This window comes from Motacilla alba, chromosome Z, assembly GCF_015832195.1.
Source record: "Motacilla alba alba isolate MOTALB_02 chromosome Z, Motacilla_alba_V1.0_pri, whole genome shotgun sequence".
NCBI lineage: Eukaryota > Metazoa > Chordata > Aves > Passeriformes > Motacillidae > Motacilla > Motacilla alba.
Genome location: NC_052046.1, coordinates 7,220,994 through 7,248,287, shown reverse-complemented (window position 1 = coordinate 7,248,287; position 27,294 = coordinate 7,220,994). Strand labels below are relative to the sequence as shown.

The 27,294-nt window shown below is 44.0% G+C and overlaps 1 protein-coding gene across 19 annotated transcripts in view; it reads right to left on the bottom strand.

Moving 5' to 3' along the window:
- The window catches only part of CELF4 (CUGBP Elav-like family member 4), a 710,045-nt gene that overhangs the window by 85,043 nt on the left and 597,708 nt on the right, over positions 1-27,294 (bottom strand). For 18 of the 19 annotated variants that reach the window (XR_005255538.1, XR_005255539.1, XM_038125919.1 and 15 more), the window contains exons 6-7: positions 9,977-10,120; positions 504-651 (exon numbers count right to left, since the gene is read on the bottom strand). Coding sequence is in view for 17 of the 19 variants with exons in the window: in XM_038125919.1 (XP_037981847.1) it covers positions 504-651; positions 9,977-10,120 (292 nt within the window). In the remaining 2 variants the exon portion in view is untranslated. The remainder of the gene's footprint in view (positions 1-503; positions 652-9,976; positions 10,121-27,294) is intronic. The other variant, XM_038125917.1, reaches the window with a different exon arrangement.

Below are 27,294 nucleotides of genomic sequence, written 5' to 3'. Positions count from 1 at the left end.
ACATATATATGCCCCAATAAACCAGTGTAGGTCACTGTGGGATGTTTTGTGACATTTGGAGGGTTCTTAGAGCTAAAGAGAATTGTGTATGGGATTAGACTGAGAAATGTCATAGAAGCACAGAATAGTTAAGGTTCTTAGAGACCTCTAAGATCATTGAGTTCAACCATTAACCCAGCAGTGCCAAGCCTGCCACTAAGGCATGTCCCTAAATTCCACATCTACATGCCTTTTAAATAACTCCAGGGATGGACACTGGTTCCCTGCCCTGGGCAGTCTGTTACAGTGTTTGACAACCATTTTGGGAACTAATCTTTTTCTAACATCCAATCTACACCTTCCCTGGTGCCACTTGAGACCCTTTCCTCCGGACCTTTCGCTCGTTACCTGGGAGGAGACCTGATCCTCACCTGCCTAAAGAGCTAACAAATCCTGCCAGCTGTCCTGTGCAATGTGGCCCGACTTCCCTGCCCTTTGCCCTCTCCAGCCCGCCATCCCCGTACCTGAGGTTGGAGTCATGGGGGCGGCTGCCAGGCCGTTCATGTTCAGAGCCGCCATCTGCTGCATCTGGGCCGCGGCGAAGGCGGCCATGGGGTTCAGGTATCCGCCCTGCGCCACCGACGCCATGATCGCCGCTTGCTGCTGCATCAGCTGGAACAAAGAGAGCAGGGAAAAAATATCACGCGGTCACCGGCGGGGCAGCCTGTGGCACCGGCACCAGGAAGGACGCCCGGTGAGGGAGGGATGCGTCCCCATGTTTTGGGGGGTCAGCGCACCACCCCTGTGGTACCCCCCAGGCTTGGTCATTCTTCTCGCCACAGGGGCTGGAAGCAAGGGGCACCTTTGCAAACTGGGGTCCTTATGGTCCCCACCCCGCCATGTGTTCCCTAGTGTGGAGGTGTCCTGTGACCTGGACTTGGCCCACCAGCTCCTTGGTACTTCTCTGGTCAGAAAGGCAGAGGAAAAGACAAAACACAATATACCTGAGCAGAGCGGTTTTGTGGCTTACATCACTTATATCAAAATTCTGGAAAAGCCTGGAGGTTACCGATGGGAGACCAGTATATGTAGGAAAAGGGGATTCTTTCTCCAAAGCAGAAATTTTGACTAGTTCTCTAGGGATAATCTGTTTTTTTTTCCACCTGTCAGCGACAAAAATGACTTTTTCTGGTGCTGCTAGGAAGCTTCAGCCGGGTACTGAGCAAAACCATGACTAAAACTTCTAACCAGATCATAGCACCGATTTCCAACACTATCAGAGACACCCAGAAGTGCTGTATAAGAGATGGGAGCTCCCCTGTTTTACCAAGATTAGATTTGTCTAATGAGAAAACCCCCTTCCCTATGGCTTTGATCTGGGTTGACTTTCTCAGTTAATTTTTTCTAGAAAGTCAAAATGCTGCTTCTTTCAGGGCATCTACAAAAGTCAGGAATGAGGAACCTGGGCTGCATTTTCAGGCATTTGAGGCTAAAAATTTTGGAGCAGAATGCTGATGAATGTTTATGAATCCTGGGAATGCTTTGTTCATTAAAACAAGGCTTTGTAATCCTTATGTTACACTCAGAGCCCAGCACACAGCTGGTGCAGTTCACGTGTACAGTATGGCTGCAGAGAGATTTTAAAATGGTCCTGGTGTCAAGGATAAGACAGTTTGGTTGAAACTCCTTCTTGTCTCCTTCCCTGGTGGGAATGTCTGAGAATCCAGCCCTCAGCAGTGAGAAGTTCTGGGTGCTCAGAGAAGGAGTAGTGGGGAAAGAAGACGTGCAGAAAGTTTAGGAAGGCTCACTCTGTACATTCTCCAGCCTCTGGTAATCTGTGACTTGATGATAATAATGGAAAAGATAAATGTTTTTCTGTGGTGATTTTAGAAGTGATTCATGTCTTTGCTGTCTCCAAAATTGGAGTAACTCTGTTTCACTGCTCTCTCTGATTTCACTCTCTCTCCCATCAGGAAATCACCCTCTGATGCTGTTCCTTAAGCACATGGGACATGCTTCTCAGAATTAAACAGACCTTGGAAGTCATGGCAAGAAACAGACTGGTTCCCTCTGATGGCTTTAATATCGAAATATCAGCTAAATTAACTTGTCTTACACTTATACACAAAAACAAACCCTTCAAATCACTACACTCATTCAAATGCTGAAACGTTCCCTGTCACCATCCATAAACAGTCCAAAGTAAGGGGCAACAGCCTGCTGAATAACTATGCACAAGTTATGTAAACTTGCTTTGATTTCTCCAGCAATAAAATGTAACACAGGATACCTGACTCCACACATTGTCAGATCTACAGGTGAAATGTGTTCTACTGGATTTGAGTACTATTATTTTTTGAAGCCTACTCAAGATTGGTGGCAAAGTGGTGGCTTTCCCTTTGATGGTTAATCACCCTGTTTTATTTTACCCTGCACAAAGTACTTTTACATTTTAATTAGTGATATTTTGCTCTTTGCAATTACTGATAGAGTGATTAGACAATCTTTTGTATTATACATTATGTTGATTCTCCTTTAAAGAGTATGTTTGTTCCTGGGCATCATTTGAGTTTATTCTCCAGAGGAGGTACTGAGCAGGAAATATTAGAAAGTATGCCAAGGAAGTAAAGGAGGAAGGGGAATCCATCCATCCATCTTTAACACTGGATTGACTCCAACACTAGGTGTGCTGACTCATATCTCGTTTTGTGTTCTGGGTGTTTTTACCTGGGTAATACGTAAAGATTTGTTTTTAAAATATATTTTTCACATATTTGTAGATTTGTAGATTTTTAATAAATAGTTTTATAGCCTCTAGCACTTTCTTACCCCTTTTCACTTTGATGCGGTAAAATGAAGTCTTGACCTGTGATATGGGAAACTAGATCAGGTGCTTCTGCTACAAAGCAGAGGTGCTCCTGCAGAGTACAGTCACCCAGTATCTATTACACTCAGTGCTCTGTGGACATACTCTCTGAGATGTCTTAGAGACCCGGGAACCCTTTTGGCATGTTGAAATGAGCCCTTCACATCGTGACCCAGAGGACACAGACCTCTCTGCAGCCTTCAGACCGAGTCAATAGGGTAAAAGTGGGATTGCCTGGAGCTGGAAGGAGTAGAGCATTCCACACTTGAACATAGCTGTGTTCCCGAGCTGAAGGCTTTGCTTCCTTGGTTGGAGAGGTGGCCTCAACCAGGGCCTAGGAATGTCTGGATGTTTCAACCCTTGACAAATTTCCTGCCAAACTTCTGAGGTCACAGATCCCATTTGTGCCCATGCCACTCTGTTTGGAGGTGCTATGGGGCAAAGGTTAGGGGGAAAGAAGAGGGCGCTCCTACCCAGACCAGTGGCTGATGGTCAGAGCTTGGCTGAGTGCAATGGCACCATGAGGGTGGGAGGACAGGAATTCAGTCACCTTGAAAGAAGCTGACTGCATAAGACCTACCTGCTTCCCCCCCAGCGTGGCTCTAGGGAAATTTACAGAAGGAGAACAAGTCCTGTAAGGGTCACCAGTCTTCCTTCTAAAACCTCCAAGGCATTCCCAATGAAAGTCACCCCACTCCTTCCCCAGCTCCCCCTGAAGACAAATGTCCCATCCACTCTCCTTTCACTTTGAAAGAGACCCTGTGTATGGTCCCAGTTAATAAAGCTGTAGAAAGTGAGGCAGTGACCCCACCAGAGGCAAATCAATAGCAGCAGGGCCCCTGGGTATTGTGTACTTTAAAATATGCCATTTGAAATGCAGATTTTCCCTGCCTGGGCTGGGGCTACAGAGCACTAATCAGGAAGGCAGCAGCCTTATTATCTCAGACTGATCCAAGGGGACAGAGAGGAGCTTTTCCCTCCCTTAGCTGAAAGGACGTACTTCCTTCTGCTTCTCTTACTTCCTTTGCATGACCTTTGCCTCAGCATTTAAAGCTTTTCCCCATCCATTTTAAAGATTTGTTCCTTCTTTCCTGCTGTCTTTTCTGTTGCTCAAATATTTATCTTCTGAGGAGACTAGGAGATGCTACCAGGCTGGTTCTTGCCCTTGGGCAGCACCCCAAGAGACAGGAGCCTGCAGTCACCCTCCCAGTGCTGGAAACAGGTGGAGAGGCACTGGAAAAGCCATCTAAAGCATGGGAAGGGGAGGCAGTGCTATCTGATCAATACAGACACGTGTAAGGGTTTGTCTCACACATCTTTTTCCTACTGAAAGTTGCAGTGGTGCTCAAGGGCAGGAGATAATGTCTTTTTCTTACAGGAGGAACAATTGCGTGGAGGATGAAGGAACTTTCTCAGAGCAAAAAATCCTGCTAGAAATAGGAAAAGCATGCACAGCTTGCCTTCCCCATCCCCCAAAAGAAATGTGTGTGAAACTGAAGAAGGGGAAGAGGAGAAAGAGGGATTATTTCTGATGAGCTCTTTCTGAAATAGCGTGATCATTGCCCTCCAGTCTTACTCTGAACAATGTGATGACCTTCTCCTTTTTTTCCAGTGCTATTTTCTATCTTTGTGTCTGAACCACTCAATGCTTTGTTTGACTTTTCATATTCTTCATCCAGTATCTTCATTCAGCAGCAATAATAATAATAATAATAATAATAATAATAATAATAATAATAATAATAGTAATTGTAATAGTAATAAAGTAGTAACAGCATCCCACACTTCCCACCTCCAATGATCTATACAGGCTTAGCTAATGAATCCCCATGGTATCCCTGTGATAGAAAGAGGTAAGTAAGGTAATCAATCCAGCAGTAATGTGACTCATATTTGGTAAAATTGTGTAATTGACAAATTCCTGTCGGTTGTACCTAACTGGCTATTGGGAGTTAAATCTAAAAATACTTTACAAGCCTTGAAGCAAACAGAAGATAATTGGTAGAAAAATCAGAGTTGTCCTTCATACTTCTTATTTTTTCTTGGAAATAGAAATTTCTGCTTTGAAAAGAAAATTTAAATATAATTAGGATATTAAAAAAACCTAAACAAATATGCAACACCTAGATTCATGTCTTAGTGTCTTTCCAAAGTCTGACACACAAGAGCTTGGAAACTGTGGAAAACCCCCCAAAACACCTAAAAAATTTGTATGTAGAGCCCAAATCTTAGTGTTCATTATTTCTAGTGTTCATTATTACCTAGGAGGTGGTGGTCAGAAATATTGCATTATCTCTGCTAAAAAGTATTATGGCTTCAAAATAGCTTCCTCTTCTGGAACGGATCAGTGCAAACAATTTGCATAACAGGTAGTATTTACCAAATATACTGTCCCATTTTGGTAATTTAAATATATTAACTATTATATCCAGAAGGCAGCCTACAGTCAGTAATTTTTCCGTGATTTCATAGGGCTAGATGATTTTTTTTTTAAAGTATCTCTCCAAAATAATTTCACAGTCCAAATTGAAGAAATATTAGAAAAAGCAGTTCTTCCTGTCAGCACTACCTCAGATCATTTAGCAGAAATATCCTTTCATCTCCATGGGAGCTGGACAGGGAGGCAGAACAGGGCATCCAGGGTTTTATGGTCAGTATGGTAGTTACTGCTGCCCTAACTTCCTGAGGAGACCACTTAAGGTGATGTCTGAGAGCTCTGCTGTGCTGGATATTCCAAATTTTTGCTGCAGTTATTGTCTGTAGTTCAGGAGCAGCAGCCATTTGTACCTTTTCAGAGTGAGGAGAGCTGGGATTTACTGAGAAAGGACTTGTTCCAGGCCAGAGAACAAAGTTAGCATTGCCTGTGTTGTCTCTGTCCCAGTCTGTCTGTTTTTACACACTAACTCAATGCCTATCCCCTGCTGCAGGATGCAATCAGTTCCATGGCTGGAGTTTGGCCAGAAGACTGTGGCTAACAGTCCCACCCCATTTTTTATGCAAACTTGATTTATGACTTTGATCTTATCTTAAATAATTTAAAAATTAAATAATTTATACTGTATCTGTCACTTTCCAAGGCTCTTTCCTTTGTTCTTGCTTTGCTCTTCTGCATTTCCTCATCTCCCTCACATTTTTTTGATCTGTGCACATTTCCTTTCTGCATGGTGAGGCATCACTGACACGAGACAGGCACTAAACACTCTTTGCCCCTTTTATTCAAAGAAAGACCTGCAGGAGCTGTAGCTTATTTGTGCCAGGACTGTACTACCACCATTCACAGACTGTTTTGATTGTCACTGCTTGTGATTTTGGGCTTGGCCACCCTAAGCTGGTGTGCTGTGCTCTGTGAAATGGAGAGTGTGCCTGCAGGTTCTTCCTAGGCTGGCAGCAAATCAAAGGAGATGCCAGGTAGCATCACTCTCCTTCTCTCCAGGCTGAGTCCAGATCTATACCTCAACCTGGCCTTAGATTGCAGAAGCAGCTGTCAGTACCCAGCTGATGTAGATCCACAGCAACCTAATAATGAAAAGGGCTGGTGCCCTGTACACTTGTGAAATAAAATAAATAATTGCACCATAAAAGGGGAAGTTAAATGAGTATGGGAAGATATTGCTGAAGAGAAAAAAAACCTAAAACAATCAAAAAACCCACCCTGAAATAAATTAGAGTAGGGGCTCTGGGAGCTTTAGGAAGCTATGAAATCTGACTTGCCTTGAGCTGCATACAAAAGAGGTGAGGTAGGTCTGATGTGACTTTCTGTGCCACTGAAACAGCAGACAGAGTTGGTGCCAAGCTTTGTCTGGTCTGCTTGAAGGTGGCACTTGAGGAGGGGATAGAAAACCACACACAGTGGAGAACTCCCTTTGCTTCCTCATTTTTTTGCCTCTGTGTCTGAGGCCAGATGGCTGCTGAACTCCAGGACTGGTTGCTTGGCTGAGACCATGGCTGTTATCAAGGTTAAAGTTGTTTAAGTTGAGGCTGAGGGGGTTCGCAGTGTGCAGTAGCCTGGAGAGCTGTGGCATGACCATTTGCTGGGCTGGGGCCCAAATCTGTCCAGATAGCAACACTAAAGTTTATCTGTCAAACTTTAATGGACTGAGACCCTTGCTTCCTCTCCTCAGTGGTGCTGCTGGGCTGGCAAACCCATGGCTGCCCACCAATCTATCAAACAGCCACACTATGCAGGTTTCTGCTGCACTCACCGCCTTGGTGCATCAAGGCTTTTTGGGAGCTAATCCTGTCACAGTGATGTGCAAGATGCTTCTCTGGGGAAAATTCAGCAAGAAACTGCAGCAACAGGGTCCTGAGCAACCTCCTCCATGGGGACAGACCATTAGAAACTATTGAAAAACCACTGTCATGGGATTGCTTGGGAATTGTTATACAGAGACATCAGTTAGGTTTGGACTGCTGGTGATAGCTGGGAGGACAGGCTGAGAATCAGAGAGCCTGATATCTCATGCTTGTGGTGGCCTTACTATTAAGCACTGATGTTACTGTCACACCACTCTGAGAAAGCTCATGGAGAGACAGTACAAGAGAGAGCCGTGTCCCTGAGGGAGAAGAGAAAATAAATAAATCTGATCATCAGGTTTATTTGTACATGAGGAAACAAGATCAGGGGGTCAAACAATTCAACCAATGTCACAAGAGCTGCTGGTGGCAGCGGCATCACCAGTCATGACAGTCGTGTTCCTGATACTTCAGCTTCCCCCCTCTTGACTTGCTTTAGCTCTTTGACTTCAGGCTGAGTAAAACTGCTGTCTCCCTTTGCCTCTCCCCTATCGATTCCTCCATCTCCTGCTGGCATTTGCAAGGTGCCAATCACCCTGATATCTGAGAGCCAGCAGTCCAAGCTGCATTAATCGGGACCAAGGCAACGTCACAGAGCCTCGACGCTCCCTTCCTTCCCTTTCATGTGAGCTTGTGAGATGGAGCAGATAGGGAGGCTGATTGAGAGACAGCATCTGAGCACGCTCTGGGTCTACAGGCGCCACACAGAAATGTGATCCCATCATTTAGACAGCTCTGAAGTCCCCAGGGTAATTGGTGTCACCAGCTTGTCATATCCAATGGGTCAAGATCTAAAACTTATTTTTTCCCCTTTATTAGCATTTTATCAGAAAAATAATTTAAAAAAAAAGAGAATGGGTCCAATTCTGTTTTCACAGAAATCAATGTGAAAAATATCCATTTGCTTCAAGTGGATGGGAGAAGACCAGAAATTGTTTTTCCTCTTCCTTCCACCCTGATTCCTCACCTCCCCTCATAATGCACTTTTATTATCTGGTGAGAAACAGAGGAAACTTTTGTGGTGTCAAGGTGCAGACTGCATCCTCTCATATCAGTATAAACCTTGTCTGGAAACTAGAAGAGTTACTCTGGATTAAAAATAATGCAAGAAGAGTTTTTGGACCAGAACATCAGGACAGTGGTGTCTTTGCTTGTCTCTCCAGCTGCCTGACCAATGTCTATAGAGTAACACTGAAGCCACCTCTCCTGCCTGACAACCTCAGCAAATGTTTGTCCCAAGCTTTCTGTGGATTGCCTCCAGTTAATTCCTCTGGCACATGGGGGCAAATGTGCTACATCCCTCTGACAGTCTGCTAGCCACTGAACTAGGCTCATTTGGGATTTACTATCTCTTTTCCTCTTCCTGCAGCCTTCTCTGGCCAGGGGGAGTGTTAAAAGACAGCCAGGCTGAAGAGGAAGTAGCTCTTCTACAATGCGAGGAAGGGAGCAGAGGACAAAGGAAGAGACAGAGACTGATTTTGACTAGGAATAAAAATGAAGATAGAAAAATTGAAGTAAAATTAGAATTTTTCCAGAAGAGAGAGAATAAAACCTGCAGAAGGGCACCAAGAGGTGCAGCGGGAAGGAGAGGAAGAACTTCAGTGGAGCTCTACAGCACATCCTCACAACTCTGCATGGCTCACACAAGGGGTAGGCAGGGTTTTATCAAGTGTTCAGCGAGTCACAGGGCTTTCAGAGAGGAACAGAAATGTCAAGACCTTAAAATTAAAAAGAGAACATGGTGATGTGATGGGAAATACTTGGTGCCAACACATGAGAAAGAAACAGGGAAGGAAGGAAAGCCTTGTGGTCATTGCTCTGGAAGGAGTGTTGGCACACCAGAGTGTTATTCCTGAGCTGGCCCTACATACCTAAGGCAAGGTTTGGGTCTCCCATCCAGGACGGTGCTACTCTGGACAATATGCTCAACAGCACTTCCCTCCTGGGCACGAATTGTGCTGAGGGCCACATTTTGCCATAAAATAGAAGAAGCACCGATATACACTGTCACTGCCTGAAAATCTGCTTCAGAGAAAGCAGCCAAAGTCACTGGGAAGTATTGTGTCTGCCTGCTGCAGGCATCACCTCCACCTTCCTCCAAAATATCTGGCAGAGAGTCCAAGTTACCCGAGCCTGGTCTTGTCTTGCAGATGCTTGTTAATTTTAGCCTAAGAAAAACAATTAATTCCAGAAGCATCCATTTAATAAATTCATCAAGAGTCCAGCACCTGTGGAGTCACATCTTCTCAGGTTTGGTATGCCCACAGGAAACCTGAAGTTAGCACAAGAGTACTTTTTCCCAGTGTATTTCATTCATACTGTTTGGGGCAGAAGGACTGTGTGTGGGCATATTCTGTGTACATTTTATTATTATCTACCATGCTTTGTGAATCTAAAAGTATTTCTCTCAACAGTTTCTGTTTTGTCCTGTAGCCACTCCAAAGGTACCCACGGTGCTGCAAGGTGCAGCAGGGTACTGGTGATGTGAGGCAGAGAATGGGGATAAACTGAGTAGGCTTATTTTATCCAAATCCTCAAAGTGTAGCTGTGTTTTCATTCAACAACAATGGCTTAGCCCCCATAGCGTTTTGCATGGGTCCACACATGACCAAAAGGTACTACTAGAACTGTCTATGGCACCTTGGAGACACCTGGGAGATTCTCAGTGCCTACCCTGGATGGCATGGCTGGTTTTTACTCCGATCGTGTAACCAGTTCAACAGATAAGCCACCGCTTCCTCTTCTACTCAGGTTTTTTGTCCGCTCCTGAGTTTTTGCTCATTTCCAGGTGATGCTCCCCCTCCCATGAGCATGCAGAGAGCTGCTGTCTATACTTACTGCCTGTGCATAGGCGCCATAAGCTCCAAACTGGATGGCCATGGGGTTGAACATGCCCATTTGTCCAGCCATTTGCTGCATGCGCCTCATCGTACGCTCCTTGTCCGTGTCCGCAAACTTCACCACCAGGCTTGAAGAGGCTCCCTGCAGCACAGGAAACAAAAGGAGACACTCAGGGAATGAGCCTGATGCACACCAGCTCATCAATCCATACATCTAACACAGATTTAGTAGAATGGGATCCAGGGGCTGATATTTTCCGTGCAACCTACCAGGCTGTGAATTTTGGCTTTTGCAAGAGGGTGAGAGCATCAGGAGGTAAAGGACCCTGGAGGGTGAATGCCAGCAGCCTGGCTCTTAGTTTCTAAAATTCAAGCTTCTAGGATATCATTTACATTTTCTCTGCAAAAGTTGTTGCCTTATTCTTTCAACCTTCAGGCCCAGAATGTTGAATCAGAGGAGAAAGATCTGGACACAGTGCAGCGAAATGTAGGAGGCTTTGCTACATGAATGTGGCAGGATTTGTAGACTGATTTGTTTTGGTGGAATGTGTGAGGTCTCTGCATACCAGACCCCTGAAGTGGACCCCTTTCAATCCTGTGTCTTGTAACCCCCAAGTCCAGTGAGAAATCCCTGCCTAGCCTTGGAGTCAGGAGTCAGAGTGTATGTATCATCATGAAACAGCATCCCTTCAGCACAGCTAGATTAAGGGAGCTAAAAGACTACTGGATGGACCTGAGCTCTCTCTCCACTAACAGTAGGAAATAGAGGCTACCATGAAAGAGCCTGCACATTTCCAGGAAAGATCTAAAATATTAGGATTATGCCTGCAGTCAACACCAGCGCAGAGCTGCGGGTGATCATCAGAGCTGCCCGCAGAAATCTGTGAAAAATGTAGTGCTTTAGGGAATGAAAGAAATCCCTCTCCTTCCCAAAACCAGATGAAGGGTCAATAGCTGCAATCCTTAAATTTCTGATAGGGGGCAGAGACTAGAAGAAATAGATCTACCTAGGAAGGCATTTTTTGGTCTTTCTCCAAGGAAGTCCTAACTTCATGGGTTGGTTGCTTCCCCACAGGGCGGCCTCCCCAGGGAAGGAGGAGGTGTGGGGAGGGACGATCTGGCTGCAGCCCTGACAGCAGAGGACAGCTGCCCTGGGAGCTGGGCTGCCGCCCAGGCTGGGGAGGTGGGCGAGTGAGCTGTCAGGACACTGACAGCGAGCAGCTGAAATAATTGTGCTCCCATAGCTTCTGTTTTGACAAACTGGTGTTCACTGGTCAAAGTCCCATCAGTGGGGAAACAACTAGCTCAGTTTCTGGCTGTGGCAGTAGAGGAAGACCAGCTCCATGCCAGAGGAGCTGCACTGTTGCAGGACCCTTGTTTTCCTAGCAGAGGAGGAATTTTCTGGAATTGCACAAGAAAAATATTATTAACTGGCCTACACATGCCCCTGTGTATCTGTAACCAGAAAAAGATAGTCTCAGTGAAAGCAGAATTGCTCTGCTACAAATTGGGAAGACTGTAGTAAACCACAGCTATAGATGTACATATATATAAGTATAAGCTATACATATTCAATAGCCTCTTCAGATCCTCAGTTATGAATAAAGACTTGAGGAATTAACCTGCTAAAAAAAGACCCCAACAATCTAACACCACACAATGAGTGATGTTCCCTTGGATTAGCAATCTGTACTGGGAGAAAGTGATTTTCATTGGCAAAGAATCTTTCTTTTTGACCTGTTAGTCTCTCTCTAATAAATCTATAACCCACTCACACAATGTGATGAAGAGTAGGGTTTTGAAAGAAGTGCTTCAGGAAAACAAAGGGATGCAGAGATGAATGCTCAATTCAAAGATGGAGAGCAATCTTCAGCAGTTATTATAAAACCTAAACAGAAGGGGGAGTGGAGGAGAAGAGAGGAAAAAAAAATCTGTAGCCAAAATTCCCCTGCATTTCTGTTGAAGGCTGGGTGACTTTTAATTTTTCTTCAGATCACATGATGCAGATATTGATCCTTCCCCAAATCACACTCTTAATTGCAGCTCATCGACAAATGAATATTTTAATGCATACATTTCCTGCTAATTATCACCTGGACCAGTTCTTAATTAGATTTCAACACTCATTTAATTAACCCTGATCCAAGAGACTGTTTGGTAACTTGCATCTAATGATTTAAACCTATTTGCAGCTGTATTGGAGGGAGGCACTGGTCCACAGCAGATTGGGTTGTTCAGAGCTGCTGTTGTGATTTGCAGAGCAGAGCCTGCATCATGATGGGCACAATCCAGGATGGAGGATTTTGAAACTGAGTGAGAGTGTATTCATCTCTGCAGAAGGGGCTTTGAAGATGTGACCTGCTCCTGTTAGCATGACAGGGAAGTGTAAATAAGTTGGTGTCCTCTTCCTTCTCCTTTTCTCTCGATCTCTATTTGCCCTGGAAGTCTTAGGGCCAGGGAACTGCCTCGGGCATTTGCTGATGCCTCACACTGTTGAAAACCAAGCTATTATTGTAGATGGCATCATGAAAACATGGGTAACTTCCACATGAAGTGCTCGCCCCTGGAGTGTTCTTCCCTTCTGATGTGAGTCATAGTGACTGCACAGCAGCTGTTTGACCCAATGGGATCTCATCTTGCCTCCTGAGAGATGTTTTTCTGGGTTGCCTGTCGCAGCAGGACTTCAGGCCTCTTTGAACATTGCTATCATATACACAGGGCAGAAAGGCCGTTGGCAAATAGATTCAAGCTAGACCACACACTACAAAGAAAGAAGAGAAAAAGAGGAGGTTTTTCTAGGAGCTCTCTGCAATGAGATGTATATGTAAGCGGTTAAAGATGTGTAGCCAGTAGAGATGCTGCATGGCTCTTGAATATGGAGACTGACCTTGGGATTGATGCTTTCAGTGCGCAGTTCCTCATGTGCAGCTCTTTCATGTGGCCCAAAGGAAATCAGGCAGTAAACTGTATCAGATCAGCCAGTGCAGGACTTTTAACAGTGGAGCCAAATATTGCTGTTCATATACAGCAGAACAGGGCTGCTTTCTACTCCAGTGACTTCTACTAATCCACTGGATAACAATAGAAATGCCCCAGAATGGGCCAGGTTTTCCATAGGGTAAAAATGCCGCAGCCCTTCATCTGGACTATTTATTGCTTCCGTGAGGAGTTAAACCATGGTGTAAATCAGCTGTTGTCTGCTGGCAAAGGCAATAGGTCCTGTCTGTTCTGTCATTTACTAGTAATACATAATCTCCTTGCTCTCTCTGGTTCTTGGACTGGACCTCATAATTTGCCAAACCCCATGAGAGTTACACTGGGTAAGTCAATAACATTTGAAATGTACTTCTGCATCTTTCAGAGGAAAGGACCTGTTCATTTCTCTACCCTGCAGACCCACAGTCAGAAGATACTATCATGAAAGTGAACTTTCCTGCTGATGCCTCTGCAATAGGCTGCTTGCAATTGGAATTTATCTCTTTTCCCCTCAAATCAACCTCCTTTTTCAAGTGCTTTGATACCTACTGATGAAAAGAATGATAAGGGCTAAGTATTATTATGCTTCTCCTATTCTCTCTTGGGCCAGCAAGTCTACTTAATATGGCTATCTTTCTTCCCATCCCCCTCCCACACATGGTAATGAATTGCTCCCCTTAGTCAGCAGAGTCAGGCACTCTCTAGGTTGGTGGGGCAAGGGAAAAGATGGAGGAAAAATCACTCTGCGCCACATTCACTTTGTAATCCCTAATCAGAGTCCTCTGTGAGAAAAACTAATTTCCCAGGCTGTCTTGACGTGTGAAATAAAGTCATTCTTGAAAACAGGAGCTTGACAGGTCACTTGTGAAATTTCATATTCAGCTAAAAATAAAATATCCATCCATTGATATTTCATTTAAAGGCAAAGGAAAACAAATCTATTGCCTGGTTGTTGGAACTTTTTCCCATTAGATATAGTCTTCCAAATGGAGTGTATACACAGATTAAGTAAAAGCATTTCAGGAGGCCAAACATTACTGCCCAGCTGCAGGGAAAAATCACAGACTCACAGAATCAACTAGGATGGAAAAGACCTTTGAGATAATTGAGTCCAACCTGTGACCAGACACCACGGTGTCACCAGACCATGGCACTGAGTGCCACATCCAGTCTTTTCTTAAACACCTCCAGGAACTGTGACTCTACCACCTCCCTGGGCAGTCCATTCCAATGCCCAGTCACCCCTTCTGGGCAGAAATTCCTCCTAATGTCCAACCCAAACCTCACCTGGAGCAGCTTAAGACTGTGTTCTCTTGTCCTATTGCCTGGGAGAAGAAACTGACCCTCACTTGGCTGCAGCTTCCTTTCAGGGCGTTGTAGAGAGTGATGTAGAGATTCCCCCTGGGCCTCCTCTTTAGGCTAAAAAACCCCAGATTCCTCAGACATTCCTCATGGACTTATGCTACCAGCTGGCTTATTCACCAGCTTTGTTGCCCATTTCTGGACACACTCCAGCATCTCAACATCCTTCCTCAATGGGGGGCCCAGAACTGGACACAGCATTTAAGGCGGAGCCTCACCAGTGCCAAGTACCGGACAAGAATGACTTCCCTGGCCACACTATTCCTGATACAGGACAGGTGCCATTGGCCTTCTTGGCCACCTGGGCACATTGCTGGCTCCTGTTCAGCCAGCTGCCAACCAGCACCCCCACATCCCTCTCTGCCTGGCCACTGTCCAGCCACTCTGTCCCCAGCCTGTAGCACTGCAGGCGGGTGTTGTGGCCAAAGTGCAGGACCCCGGACTCCATCCATGGCTGGAGTCATCCCATCTATCCAGCCTGTCGAGGTCACTCTGCAGAGCACTCCCACCCTTCCACACTCCCCCACAACTTCGTATCCCCTTCAAATTTGCTGATGGTGGACTCAACTCCCTCATCCAGATCATCAGTAAAACAGGACTGGGCCCAACTCTGATCCCTGAGGGACACCCCTGGTGACTGGCCACCAGCTGGATGCAGCACCGTTCCCCACCACTCTCTGGGCTCAGCCATCCAGCCAGTTCTTAACCCAGCAAAGAGTGCACCCATCCAGGCTGTGGGCTGCCAGCTTTTCCTGGAGGATGTTTGTGGGAGATGATGTCAACGGCTTTGCTGAGGTTCAGGCAGACACATCCGCAGCCTTTATCTGGTTATCAAAGGAGGTCAGCTTGGTCAGGCAGGACCTGTCCCACCGGTCTCACCCCTTGGCATCTTGTAGGTGTCGGTAATGGCACCCAAGATGATCTGTTCCATAACCTTGCTGGGGACCAAGGTCAGGCTGATAGGTTTGTATTTTTCTAGACCCTTCTTCCAGCCTTTCTGATGGATGCATGTCACATTTGCACCTCGAGCCATCTGGGATCTCCCCAGTGAGCGAGGAATGATGATAAATTATAGAGTGTGGCTTGGTGAGCTCTTCCACCAGCTCCCTCATCACTTTAGGGTGGATCCCATCTGGTCCCATAGACTTGTGAGCACCTAAGTGACTCAGCACGTCTCTTTCTGCTTCTGCTTGGATTACAGGGAGGCTGTTTTGCTTCCCATCCCTGTCTACTAGCTCAGGTGTCCAGTTGTTTCTCCCTAGAACAATATTCTTAGGAAAAGTTCTGTGAAGGTCTAGCCTTGCAGAATATATGCCTGAATTTCCTTTCCCTGCCAGCCCTATAAATCTGCTCTGATTCCTTAGGTTACTAATCTCCACAGATGGTTAGACACCTTTTTCCTTCAAAACTGATGAATCTGGGCCTAATTTGCCAAAGTCATTAAATTGTGTTTCACTTTAAGCTTAGTGAATCTCCTGCTGGAGGCAAACATACATTTAAGTCCTTTGACACAAGAGTGTCTCATGTAGGTGGACCTTGACATCTTTGTTGGCTCAAATAGAGCCAGACAAAAGTTCTAGGCCAAAAATATTTTTTTTTTAAATTGTTATAATAAAGTCCCAGTGTCTAAAGCTCTTGAGTATAAGAGATCTGAATGTGCAGATCCTATAAAATACCTTCCAAAATGTCAGCTATGAACACAAAGATGCTTAAATGTGCTGCTGGACCCTTGTCCTTCAGGCAATGACTGTATTCCTAAGTGTCACCACAGAAATGGTTTGCTTGTGGTGGAAATTTTGCCTTAGCACTCCCTTTGTGACTACGAAACAGAGATGGGAGGATGCTGACCTTCAGCAAGACAATCAGGGTAATATTTCCATGCAAGGATCCTTGATGTTAAGGCTCAAAAGCCATAGGAGGATTTATTTGCTTTGGGCTCTGTCATCTCAGGCCATTTGGCATGATGTCCCCTAAGTTTGAAAACAAATTTGGCATTTTTTTGGAAATGCCTATGCAGCTCTGTTGAAAAGAGGGCTGCTGAATTAGACAGTGGGGTTTGACCCCAGCCTGGGATTTTAGGCAAGCAAAAAAGAAACTACTGTCCAATTAAACTGTAGAGCAGTGGGAATTTCTGCTAGGCAGAAATGTAATTATCCAGGCTGGAAGGTGACCAAAAGACCAGGACTAACATCCCTCCCATCTTGTGAAATATGTTATTTTTCTGCACTCAGGGCTTCAATTTCATGTCTCATCTGAAAGATGAGTAGGACAGCAGTCACTAGGAGCTATTTCCACTTTACAGTCCTGAGAGCTGGTTTAGACACTCTTGAGAGTGACAGAGATGGAGAGGGGAAAGGAGGCATTCATCCAGGACTGTAGTGATGGACCCTTTGATAATGCTGCTCCCTCAGTAGAGAAGATTCTTCATGCAATGTCTAAGCAGAGAGAGTTGCTGCAGGTACTTCCCTTCACAGGTCTCCGGAGCTGTTAATTTATTTGGAGTGGAAGCTTGATTTAGGTTTTATTTGCCCATACACTACTTACCAGGTGTCTCTCAGAGCTAAAGTTATTGCTTTCCACAGGGCAACAGAATCATTGAGTCCTGGTGTCACTGTACCCAATTCTAATTAGGAAGAACTCAATATATAACCCAGGTGTTAGTATGCCTCTCGAATCAAAGCCAGGTATCTGAAAAACCTAAACTTAAAAGCAGAGTTCTTCAAGCAGTTTTTTTCAAACATTTTTCAGCTCAGTCTATGAATGATAAATGTCCTCACAAAATCATTCACCTCCCTTAATGCACTATGAAGTGGGAGGTATTGTTACACCAACAGACTAGAGATTCTTTCCTGATGTTTAGGACTGTGAAAGCAGTAAATAATTTTTTTTTGTCTATTTGAAGAAAAGCATAAAATTAAGAATCCAAACCAAAATGCATTATATTTCTCCTTTCCAATAAGAGCAGCATGGTTTGAAAGATTACGTATATTTAGTTACATATTAACTAATAATCTACTTCCCCATAAAATATACTTCACAAAAAAAAAGAAAAACCCTTAATATTTTTTATAAATTATGATTACTATTAAAAACACTTTTGGTAGCTACAGTATAGAGACCTATGAATGATCTTTCCATTCAGTTAAACATGCAAGGATGAAAACAAGAGAAGTAGAATGATGGAAACAAGAGAAGTAGAATTTTTCCACGGTCATAATGTGAATTGACTATTGTGAAAGCAAAGTAGAATCTCAACCAGGCATGGACATCCTGATGCTTCAGGACTTTGCTCACAAGAAGTCTACACCTCTTTGGCACCTCAGGATGAGGACATGAACAGCCTATGATGACTTGGGGAAAAAAAAAAAAAAAGAAGAGATCTTGAGAAAGGGCTGGCAAGCTGGTAGATACATTTCAGCTGTTCATATGACAGAAAAGAACATTTCCATGGCGCTGCATTGCCAGCAGCCTGCACATGACTGTGCCTCCCAGATCCCTGTCATGCTGCAAGACTCTAGGCTATTGCGTGTAAACCATGTTGCTCAACTGAGATAGTAAAATATTTGAATTTTTGCAGCATGTTTAACTGAAGATCTCCAAGCACTGTCCAGTCATAGGCTGGACCTGATGGGCTTTAAATATTGCTTCTAACCCAAACTTTTCTATGATTCCACAGTTAATTGAGAAAATATTCTTCTTTCAGGGAGGTGTCACCCATGCTTTTATACAGAGAAACAGATGGTCAACTGAAGCAATGAAATGGTGTAAATTCAGTGCAGCTGTCCTGGGTTTTGGTGAAATAAGAAGTTGGTTTATGTTGAAGGATCTGCCCTTGCTGCATTCCACTCCACTAAGACTGAAACACACCACCTTCACAACCACTATTCCTATGAGCACTAACCACACCATTCCTATTTGGGATGGGAAGTCAAGCATGCTCTTCTATGTGATTTCACTTGCCAGTGGACATCTGAGGCAAAGACATATGTGTCTGGTAGGATCTTCACATTCATGACTTTGTGTGAGCTTCAGCTGAGAGTCTTATTTGAAAGCCATTGTTTTGATTCTTTGTTTTGATTCTTTGAGGATGTTTTTGTCCTCTAAAAATTAATTTTGAACTTTGCAAAACCCATTTGCATAATAGCTACTGCATCACTGATGCTATGTTTTGCATAGGGATGGCATTCTACCATTTACTAAGATCTTTCTGTTTTCCTCACAAGAATGCATTATATCAGTACTGTGCACACACCTGAGCAAGGCTGGGAAGGAGTGAATTAAAGGGAAAAAATGAGAAGCATCCAGAGTGATTTAATGCTGATCCAGAGCCTACTTAACTATGTAGGAAGCTCCCACTGATATAAATGAGGCTTAGATCAAAAGATACAGGAAGAGAAAAGGAGAAAGAAAGAAATGCCCCCAAAGCAAGCAGAAGAAGTAAAGACAATGCTGACATCTTTTATCCCTGTTAGAAGAAGGTGGTGATGCCCAGTGGAGCTACCTCCAGTAGGCCAGGAACTCCCTTGGCAGGCAGGGACTGTTTCATTTCTCCCAGGCTGGAGGCTTGTCAATGACTCTGATATCCCAGGAAGGTCATTGCCTGTGAATTAGTTTAGCCCCTCAAGTGCTAATCTCACACAGATTAGACAAGAGTTGAGTGGAGCAAGAATTGCAGGGGCTGCTGTTATCACCAGGACCTGGGCAATTCCCAGGAATTGCTGTTACTGCTTCCCCATGGCCACTTCCACAGCTGCTGATTTAATGCCCAGCTCCCCCTGGACCTGTGAAGGGATGGGTGGGTGCCCATCAAATATTTTTTTTCCAGAAGGAGGTAACTTGGCTCAGAAGCAGTTATGGCTTGTGTCCCTTTTGGAGGTGGTGAATGCTGTGGGTCACAGGGAGCACAGAAGCTCAGGGAAGATGTTCAGTGATCTCTCTCATATCCCACTAGTCACTTCAGTGTCCTGCTGGATGACTGTGTGGTTTTGGAGATGTAACCAGAGAAGAGAAGGCCATCTTTGGTGTCAGCATGATTCACACCCTGTGTCAGGCAGCCAGGCTGCCTGGATCTGTGCTCTGGGACCCAGAAACATGATCAATTAGTTAATTTATGAAACTATGGGAGAGGCAGGGAATACAGTATAACAATTTTACTTTTTGTAGGAAGAATTAAGGGAAATTAAGGCAATTCTGGGAACCTGCTGTCCCAAAGCTTGTAGAATCAGCAGTCTTGATGGACATGCTGGGAAGGGGTCTATGAGCTTTTTCCCTCGTCCATCCAGAGCCCACTGCTCTGTGGAAAGCAAAGGTGATCTATCAAGAGTCACTGGACTTTGGTGGTAGAAACTGCTGCGAACTCACATGCAGGTATTACATGTCCACTGCTTTTTTCATCCTAAAGGAAAACACACACCTTTATAAATGGTGTTTAGGTAGCATATTCAAAAATCATTCATTACTGGAAAGAGGGCCAGGACTGCTGCTGGTGACATATTGATAGGTTTTTAAGTTATTACTATTTTTTAATACAAGGAATAGATGTGCTGTGCTTTGCTCTGAGTTAAACAGGACAGCCTCTGTGTTGCACAAAGACATTGCAAGGAATTTGTGTTCTTTGGAGAGTTCAAGATCAACAGAAAAGAGAGAAACAGGGTCAGAGTCGACATCTCAATTTTCACCCACCAGTTTTTCTAATATCAATGGTGTAAAACCAGGCCTCAGCCTTCTACATTTATTTGGACAGGTGGACTGGCAGTGATGGTACCTCACTCTGCACAAAAAGGCTTTTTCACTTTGGGCAATTAACTTTCAGCCAAACTCAGGTATGAGTCATGAAGGACACTTAGATACTGGAGTTTCATCAACTTTCAGCCTGGATTACCTCTGAGAATCTCCTCTTTATGTTTCTGTGATCATGTAAAAGAAAAGTCTGATGGATTTTCCATTTCCTGCTTTAGTTTCAAGAAGAGGAAGCTCAAGGGGAGAACTTATGGCTCTCTGTGACTACCTGAAAGGAGGTTACAAGGTGGGGACTGTTCTTGCCTACTTTGGCTGCAGTGGAAGGTCAGAGGAAATGGCCTTAAGCTGAGACGGTAGACATCCTGACTAGATATTACGAAAAAAATCACTGTTAGGGTTGTCAGGCTTTGGAACACCTTGCCCTGGTGGACTCACCATCCCTGTAGGTTTTTAAGAGGCATCTGGATCTGGATGATGTGGTTTAGGAGTTACAAAGGTGGTGCTGGGTTGATAGTCGGACTTAAAGATCTCTTCCAACTTTGATGATTCTGTGATACTGTGATTCTATTTTCCCTGACAGCCTGAGGGGCTCACTGACTCTGTCTCTACTGACTCTCACAATGTGGCTTTTACTAATTGAGAACTTGATCCCATGCTGGAATCTCAGTGAAAGTAAATTTTGTTGGTTAATTAATATTCTGAATTGTGGTCTGTTTAATTGTTATCTGTTTGTACTATGGGTTTGTCTATGGTTCTGTTTATGTTACTGGGATGTTTTGAAAACATTTTCAGTAAGTTAGGGGGTGAACTGAAGGCTTCAACTTTAATATTCTTAATTCTGTATTTCTCAGATATCAATAAATATTAAGATTCAGATTCTCAGGTGCTCACTGGTTATTACTTCTCTGCTGGAACCAGGAACAAGAACTGCTGTCACTTGGCTAAGAACAGGCTAAACATATATATTAATTATGTAAAAGACTTGTTCACTCTCATACATTGTATTATTGTTTCTTTTGCTTCTCTCTTGTGTCTTGTCTATTAAGGGAACATTCAGATGATGTAACCCAGGCATTTTGGGCATCAATTCTAAACCATCAGCTACTCAAGACAGTCTCTCTCAGGTCCTAGACCCTCTCCATCAACTGTAACAAAAGTGTAGATGACCTTGAAGTTTTACACTTTGACTGACACTTTGAAGTAATTCACCAGCTGGGTTAACCCTGGCCTTTAGTTAGCAAACTGCTGAGTGTAGGAGCTGTCCTGTCAGGGGTTTTTATGGTGTTTAGCACGCAGCAATTTTCTCTAGGAACAACAGTAACCACATTTCCAACAGCAGCAGTCTGAGAGGATGTCTACCAGAGTTTCTGGGAGGATGGAAAGAATGCTCTAGTTAATGAGAGACCTGCAAACATGAAGATGTGGCTCCATGCGCCTGGCTTACAGATTTGGATGACTTCCTGAAGAATGTGTCTTGCTGGAAATGGAATGCACTACAGCTCTTAAACAGCAGCCTGCCTACCCCAACTTTGTGGAAGTGATAAACCCTTCTGAGCACTAAAGGCTGCCATGAGCCTGAGGGGAGAAGGGATTGTGCAGCTGGATGTGAGTGTGTATTTGTGAAGAAGGGAGGAGCGATGAAGAAAGTTTCTCCTATGAAAGAAATGATCTAATTTGAAGCAAGTCCCTCATGGGAAGAGCTGTGACAGAGGCTGCTCTGTTCCTGTTAATTTTCACAGTGCAGCTGTCAGCGGGTCTGTAAATAGTACTCTGCGAAGCCAACGCTTCCTATCCACACATCAACCATTCAATTAACAGAAGAACAGAAGAAGGAAATAAAGTGCACCACAGCCTTCTATCACGGCTTTGATGTTTTCCAGCAATTTATGAAAGTGTACACAAATCTAATTACAAGCCCCACTGCTTCCCATTTACATGGAGCTCCTCAAGTTCAGAGTTGTTTATATCAAAATAATTGTTAAAAATACCTCAGCTGATCTATGGCATTGTGGCCCCCCACTCACCGGAGCCACCAGGCTGCTCCTCCCAGGGAGTTCTTGCCGACTCAGTGCTTTGGTGCAGCCTGCTCCTGCAAAATCTGCTTCCCCACCACTTGTGAGCGCAGCACCCGGGCTGCAGCTTCATCGTGCCCACAAAGGCCCATTTTCCTCATTTTCTCCACCTGCTCAGAGCTCCTTCTGCAGACTCTGCACTGATTTCCCCTCCACCCTGAATTCACCTCACTATTCCTCTGCTGTGTTAGTGGGGGGTGAGCACAGCTGTTCAGCTGGTTTCCACAGTGGGGCTGTGTCTGAAGGCAGCCTCACAGAGCTCTGCAAAGTCATAGCTGCACCACAGGAATGCACAGCAATAGCAGCAGCAAACATTTGTGTGAGGTGGGGAAGGTTTCCTTGGTGGGTAGCGTGAGCGTCCAAAGCCAGAAAGATGAGAACCAGTGCCTCGTTTGCCATTAGCTTGAACGAGGCCACTGCACAGGACAAAGACACTTGTAAGTTCTGGTTTAGTGCTTGGCATCCCTGCCCATGCCAGGGTGTTGGAACTAGATGATCTCCAGGGTCCCTTTCTACCCAAATCATTCTGTGATTCTATGATTCTTGGGGCAGTTCTTGGTATTCTCATACTCACTCTTACCTGATAAGCCAAAGAGGTGACAAATTCCTTTAGCTTAAGCAATGGAAAAAAATCTCTTATGGTATGAAGGGCTGGACAGTACATTTTCTAAGGAAAGAAGACAATTTTTTCACCAGACTGTTATCCATGTTTGGCTGGGAATTTTTCTGCTATGGGTGGACTTCCAAAGAACATGATGGACAGACACTCAAAATCAACCTCATTCAGGGTGTTATGCCATTCATATTTTCTTGCTTAATAAAAAGTGTAAAGTACAACAACTAGAGATCTAATATATATGCCATCTAACAACACTGAGCAATAATTGCATAATTTGATATTCGTGGTTCCTGGACAGACATTTAAATTTGGTTTTGTCATTTGTGTTGATAAGAGCTGCAAAATATTTAAATGAAAGCCTCCAAGTTAACGAACTTGTGCATTGCAACACTACTCTTTTTTCAAAGTTCAGCTAAACTGAATCTTTCTCTGAAAGGCAGACGTCTGTTCAGTGCTTGTATCCAAGTCTCACATTTTCCCTTTTCACAAAACCAAGGATTCCATCTGAAAAGTAATTTTCATGGAAAATGTTCAGCCAGCCGTAGATAGACTTGGAATGCTATTGCCTGGATGCAGAGGAAATGTTGTGCTTTGACCAAGCTGCTGCAGGCTTCTGCGGTAAAACAAAGAGAGGATTTGGTCTGTGTGGTAGGAGAAGCCACCAGAAGCTTGAGGCCTTGATGGCCTTAAACACCATTAATTAAAGAAAGATATGGAATGAAGATAGTGCTGACAATTAGTGCATTAAGCAAGTTCACATCTAATGGAACAGGAGTCAGGGGACTGCTGCAGGATGCCTGGTTTCTGAATCCCAAATTGCTTTGTCTGGGCAACAAACATCCAGGACAGATTTCAGGTCTCCCCACATTAAACATGAAGTGTTCACTTTAAACTGCACTGCCTTTATCTTTAGTTTTTAAGCACTGGTCCTTTTTTGCATTGTGGTCTTTTTTCATTCTAAGTTGCACTTTGGATGAAGAACCACTGTTCTGGAGCTGGAGTACCATAGCAAATTGATGCCTAAAATTAGCTAAAAAGCACACTTCGATTTGGGCTTGCCTATTAGTTTGACAGGTTTTAAAATCTATTTCTGTAAAATAAAATTTCTCCAGAGGTGTCTATTTCCCTCTATTGATTATAAGTGAAACTTAGATGACAAACTTAGATGACAACCCCAGACATGAGTTTCTTAACTTCTGGATGTCTCAAATTAGGTTAGATGAGTTCCACCTCAGGTATTCAGTCTAAGTCTGTTATTTAGTTATCCATTATAATGGGACAGGCATGCCCAGAAGGTGATACTGCCCATCCTAGCACAGAAAAAGTGAGGAATGCACAAATCTCTGGAAATGTCTCTCTGTTCTTTCTGCAGGAATCCCAGAAGATGTTTAAGATAGGTCACAAACTTTCAGACTGTTAAAGATAAGTCAAGCACATCACTCTCTTCACTTCTCACCCCTGTGCAGGAAATGTACACAGTAACAGTACTGTTCTACCCCTTCCAGAATGAATTCATAACCAACGAAATTCTGAATTGCCACAGTGGGCAAGATAGTGAAAAGTGTGCAAAAATACTCTGTTTTTTAACCCTTTGCAGCTCCTGGGTAGGATAATAGCTGCTCTGATTTAAATGTGTATGATTCTGCCCTCTGCTCCACTCTCTTGAGACCCCTCCTGCAGTGCTGCATCCAGCTCTGGGGCCAAAACATAAGAAAGACATGGACCTGTTGGATCGAGGCCAGAGGAGACCACAAAGATGCTCAGAGGGCTGGGGCACCTCTCCTGTGAAGACAGGCTGAGACAGGTGGTCTTTAGGGTGAAGAAGAGAAGGCTCCAGGAAGACTTTATAGCATCTTCGTGTGCCTAAAGGGCTATAAGAGAGCTGAGGAGGGGCTTTTGACAAGGGTCTGGAGTGACAGGAGGGAGGAGAATAGCTTCAGACTGAAAGAGGGCAGGCTTAGGTCAGCTGTTAGGAAGAAATTTGTTACTGTGACAGTGGTGAGGCAGTGGAGCCTGCTGCCCAGAGGTGCTCCATCCCTGGCAGTGACCAAGGCCTGCTTGGATAAGGCCTTGACCAACCTGGCGCAGTTGGAAGTGTCTCTAATCCTGCTAAGGGACATGTAGATGATCTTTAAGATCCCTTTCAATCCAAACCATTCTATGATAGTTCAATGAAGTTTTGGGAAGAGTTTTTTCTGTGTGGGTGGGTGGACAAGGCCTCATCTTAGATTAGTAAGATGTGTTCTGCAGAATGACACTTCTGCAATTTGGCTGTTGTCCAGATATGAAGACATGGGGAGAAGGAGAAAACCAAGTTGAGGATGATGCCTAGGAAGAACATGACTGACAGGTATAATGATAATATTGTCCACAGTGATTGAGAATGAAGGTGGAGGATAGAAAAGACAGGTTTTGGGTGGAAAAGTTCAAGAGCTCAATTTTATACATATTGAGCTTGTTCTGACAGCTAAACATCCACCAGGAGATGGAAAGATGGACCAAGATTTTGGGTTGGACAGGAGTCAGTCCTGAAGCAGAGAAATTCTGCAAGCTGTCACTAGAGTAATAGCAGCTGAATTTGTGTTGGTGGAAAAGGCTGTTAGGGACAAGACTTGGAATAGGAAGAGAAGAGAATGATAGGAAGAGACCTGTTTATGTCCCCATATGGATGAGAAACAGAGACAGGAGGGGATAGAGTAATCAAAACTAAAAGTACGGGACATATAATTACTGTAAATACATTACAAACAAAAGGTACATGAAGGTTATGATCTCTTATAAAAGATGATACAGAAATCCAGTAAAACAGTCTCATAAAGTTGATGAGCTAATAGAAAATATGATCTAAAAAGACAAAAAGGAAGCTCTCTTGACAGGTAGGTATAGAAGGAACTTTGTGCTTGCTCAAAAGTAGGGGATTTTGGGCAGCCTTTTTCTAAAGGAAATTGATTTTGTAAAAATTGGAAAACTTTAGGCTTGGTGGACCCTTAGGAGAAACAAGTGCCTTGCATAGAGAAATGGGTTTGTAATGGCTGATGGTCAGGCACTTGTCCAAGGTAAGGTTAATTAAAAAAAAAAAAAAAAAAAGAAAGGAACTTTCATAAAAGAAAGTTGCCTTTTGAAACTATTAGGCAACATATGTTGTGTGAACAGGAAGTCACAGTAGAGCAATAATCCTGACAGCTGTGGAGAAACAGGAGTCTGCCGCAGGAACGAACGGCTCGAGACCTGACAAGAATGATGATGGATGCCCTGCTGGTGGTACATGAGGACAAACCAAGAGATGCTGAAATTGGCTGAGCCACGGGAACAACGTTGAGTTGGCATCGCAGCCGGGCAAATGAGGCCAGTCCTAGTGGCGGGAGGAATGGAAAGGGGCTGAAGGAAGATGGCAGAAATGCCCCGCTCATTCCCAAGCACGATGGGCTGCGTCTGCATCTCACCACGAGGTGGCTGCATTTCCCTGCGAACGTCCAAGCAAGTCCTGAGCGACGCTGCAGGCCACGAAGTACCATGAAAACAGGAATGGGCACTGAGATCCTAGCGGGATTTGGCGTATCTCCTTCAAAGAGCCTTAGAAATTTTAAGCCACTGTGGGGAAAAACCTGTTGTGCTCCATGTCTTCATTGAGTGTTGGTCACTCTGCAGGTCCTCACAGGTCTGCAAAGACATGGTGGCATTGTTGTAGCTCATGGGAGATACAAGGCAATGCCACGTAACTTAGCTTCTAGTGAAATTAATTTCCCCCTTGCTTTTTCAGTGAACTATGAGAATGTACTGTGGGGTTCAGCCAATCCATGGAAACTTGTGAAGCTGTGGAAACTTGATTCTGAATCTGGGGTGGCCATCTAGTAAAGGATAAATTGTGTTGCTTTTTCAGATGCCCAGCTCTGGTTATTAAAGAATATTTCTATAACAGGTGTTTAAGTCAGATAATTCAAGAGGACAAATGGTCCCATAAAATTGATCCATGAAGTGGCCAAATTCTCAGGTGTTTTGTATATCCTAAGCTCAGGTGATACCACCAGGATGGAGTCATAAGTTGTTTCCAGGTGGCTGTGAGATGAGTATGTTTTTCTAATCCAAAGTGTTCTGAAAGTAGGAAGGGCCTGAGGAGGAATAATGATATTTTGGGTATATTATATCTAGACAAAATCTTTAACTCTCCTTGAGTTTTATCTGTTTTTTCATGTCTTCCTCTTGCCTTTGTCACAGGAATTTGCAGGGTTTTTGGGATGAGGACTGACTTTTTACTAAACCTTTTTGTGGTGCCACACCCTACTGAATTGAAATTCTTGATGTCAGCCTATAGATTATATCACTTTGGGTCAAAGTTTGAAAGAAAGTCACTAAAAGAACCTCTTTAACCTGTCTCTGGAAAGATGTTCATATTGTATCAGTATGGGATGTCAGCATAAAGCCCAACGTCTGTTTTATTTTAAGAGGAGCCTTTTAGGAAGAGACTCTTAAAAGAGTTTAAGTACTTCAAAAAATGGAGACCCAATATTTGAGAAGACTTTTTTTGGTACCATCACTGGTAAACATGTA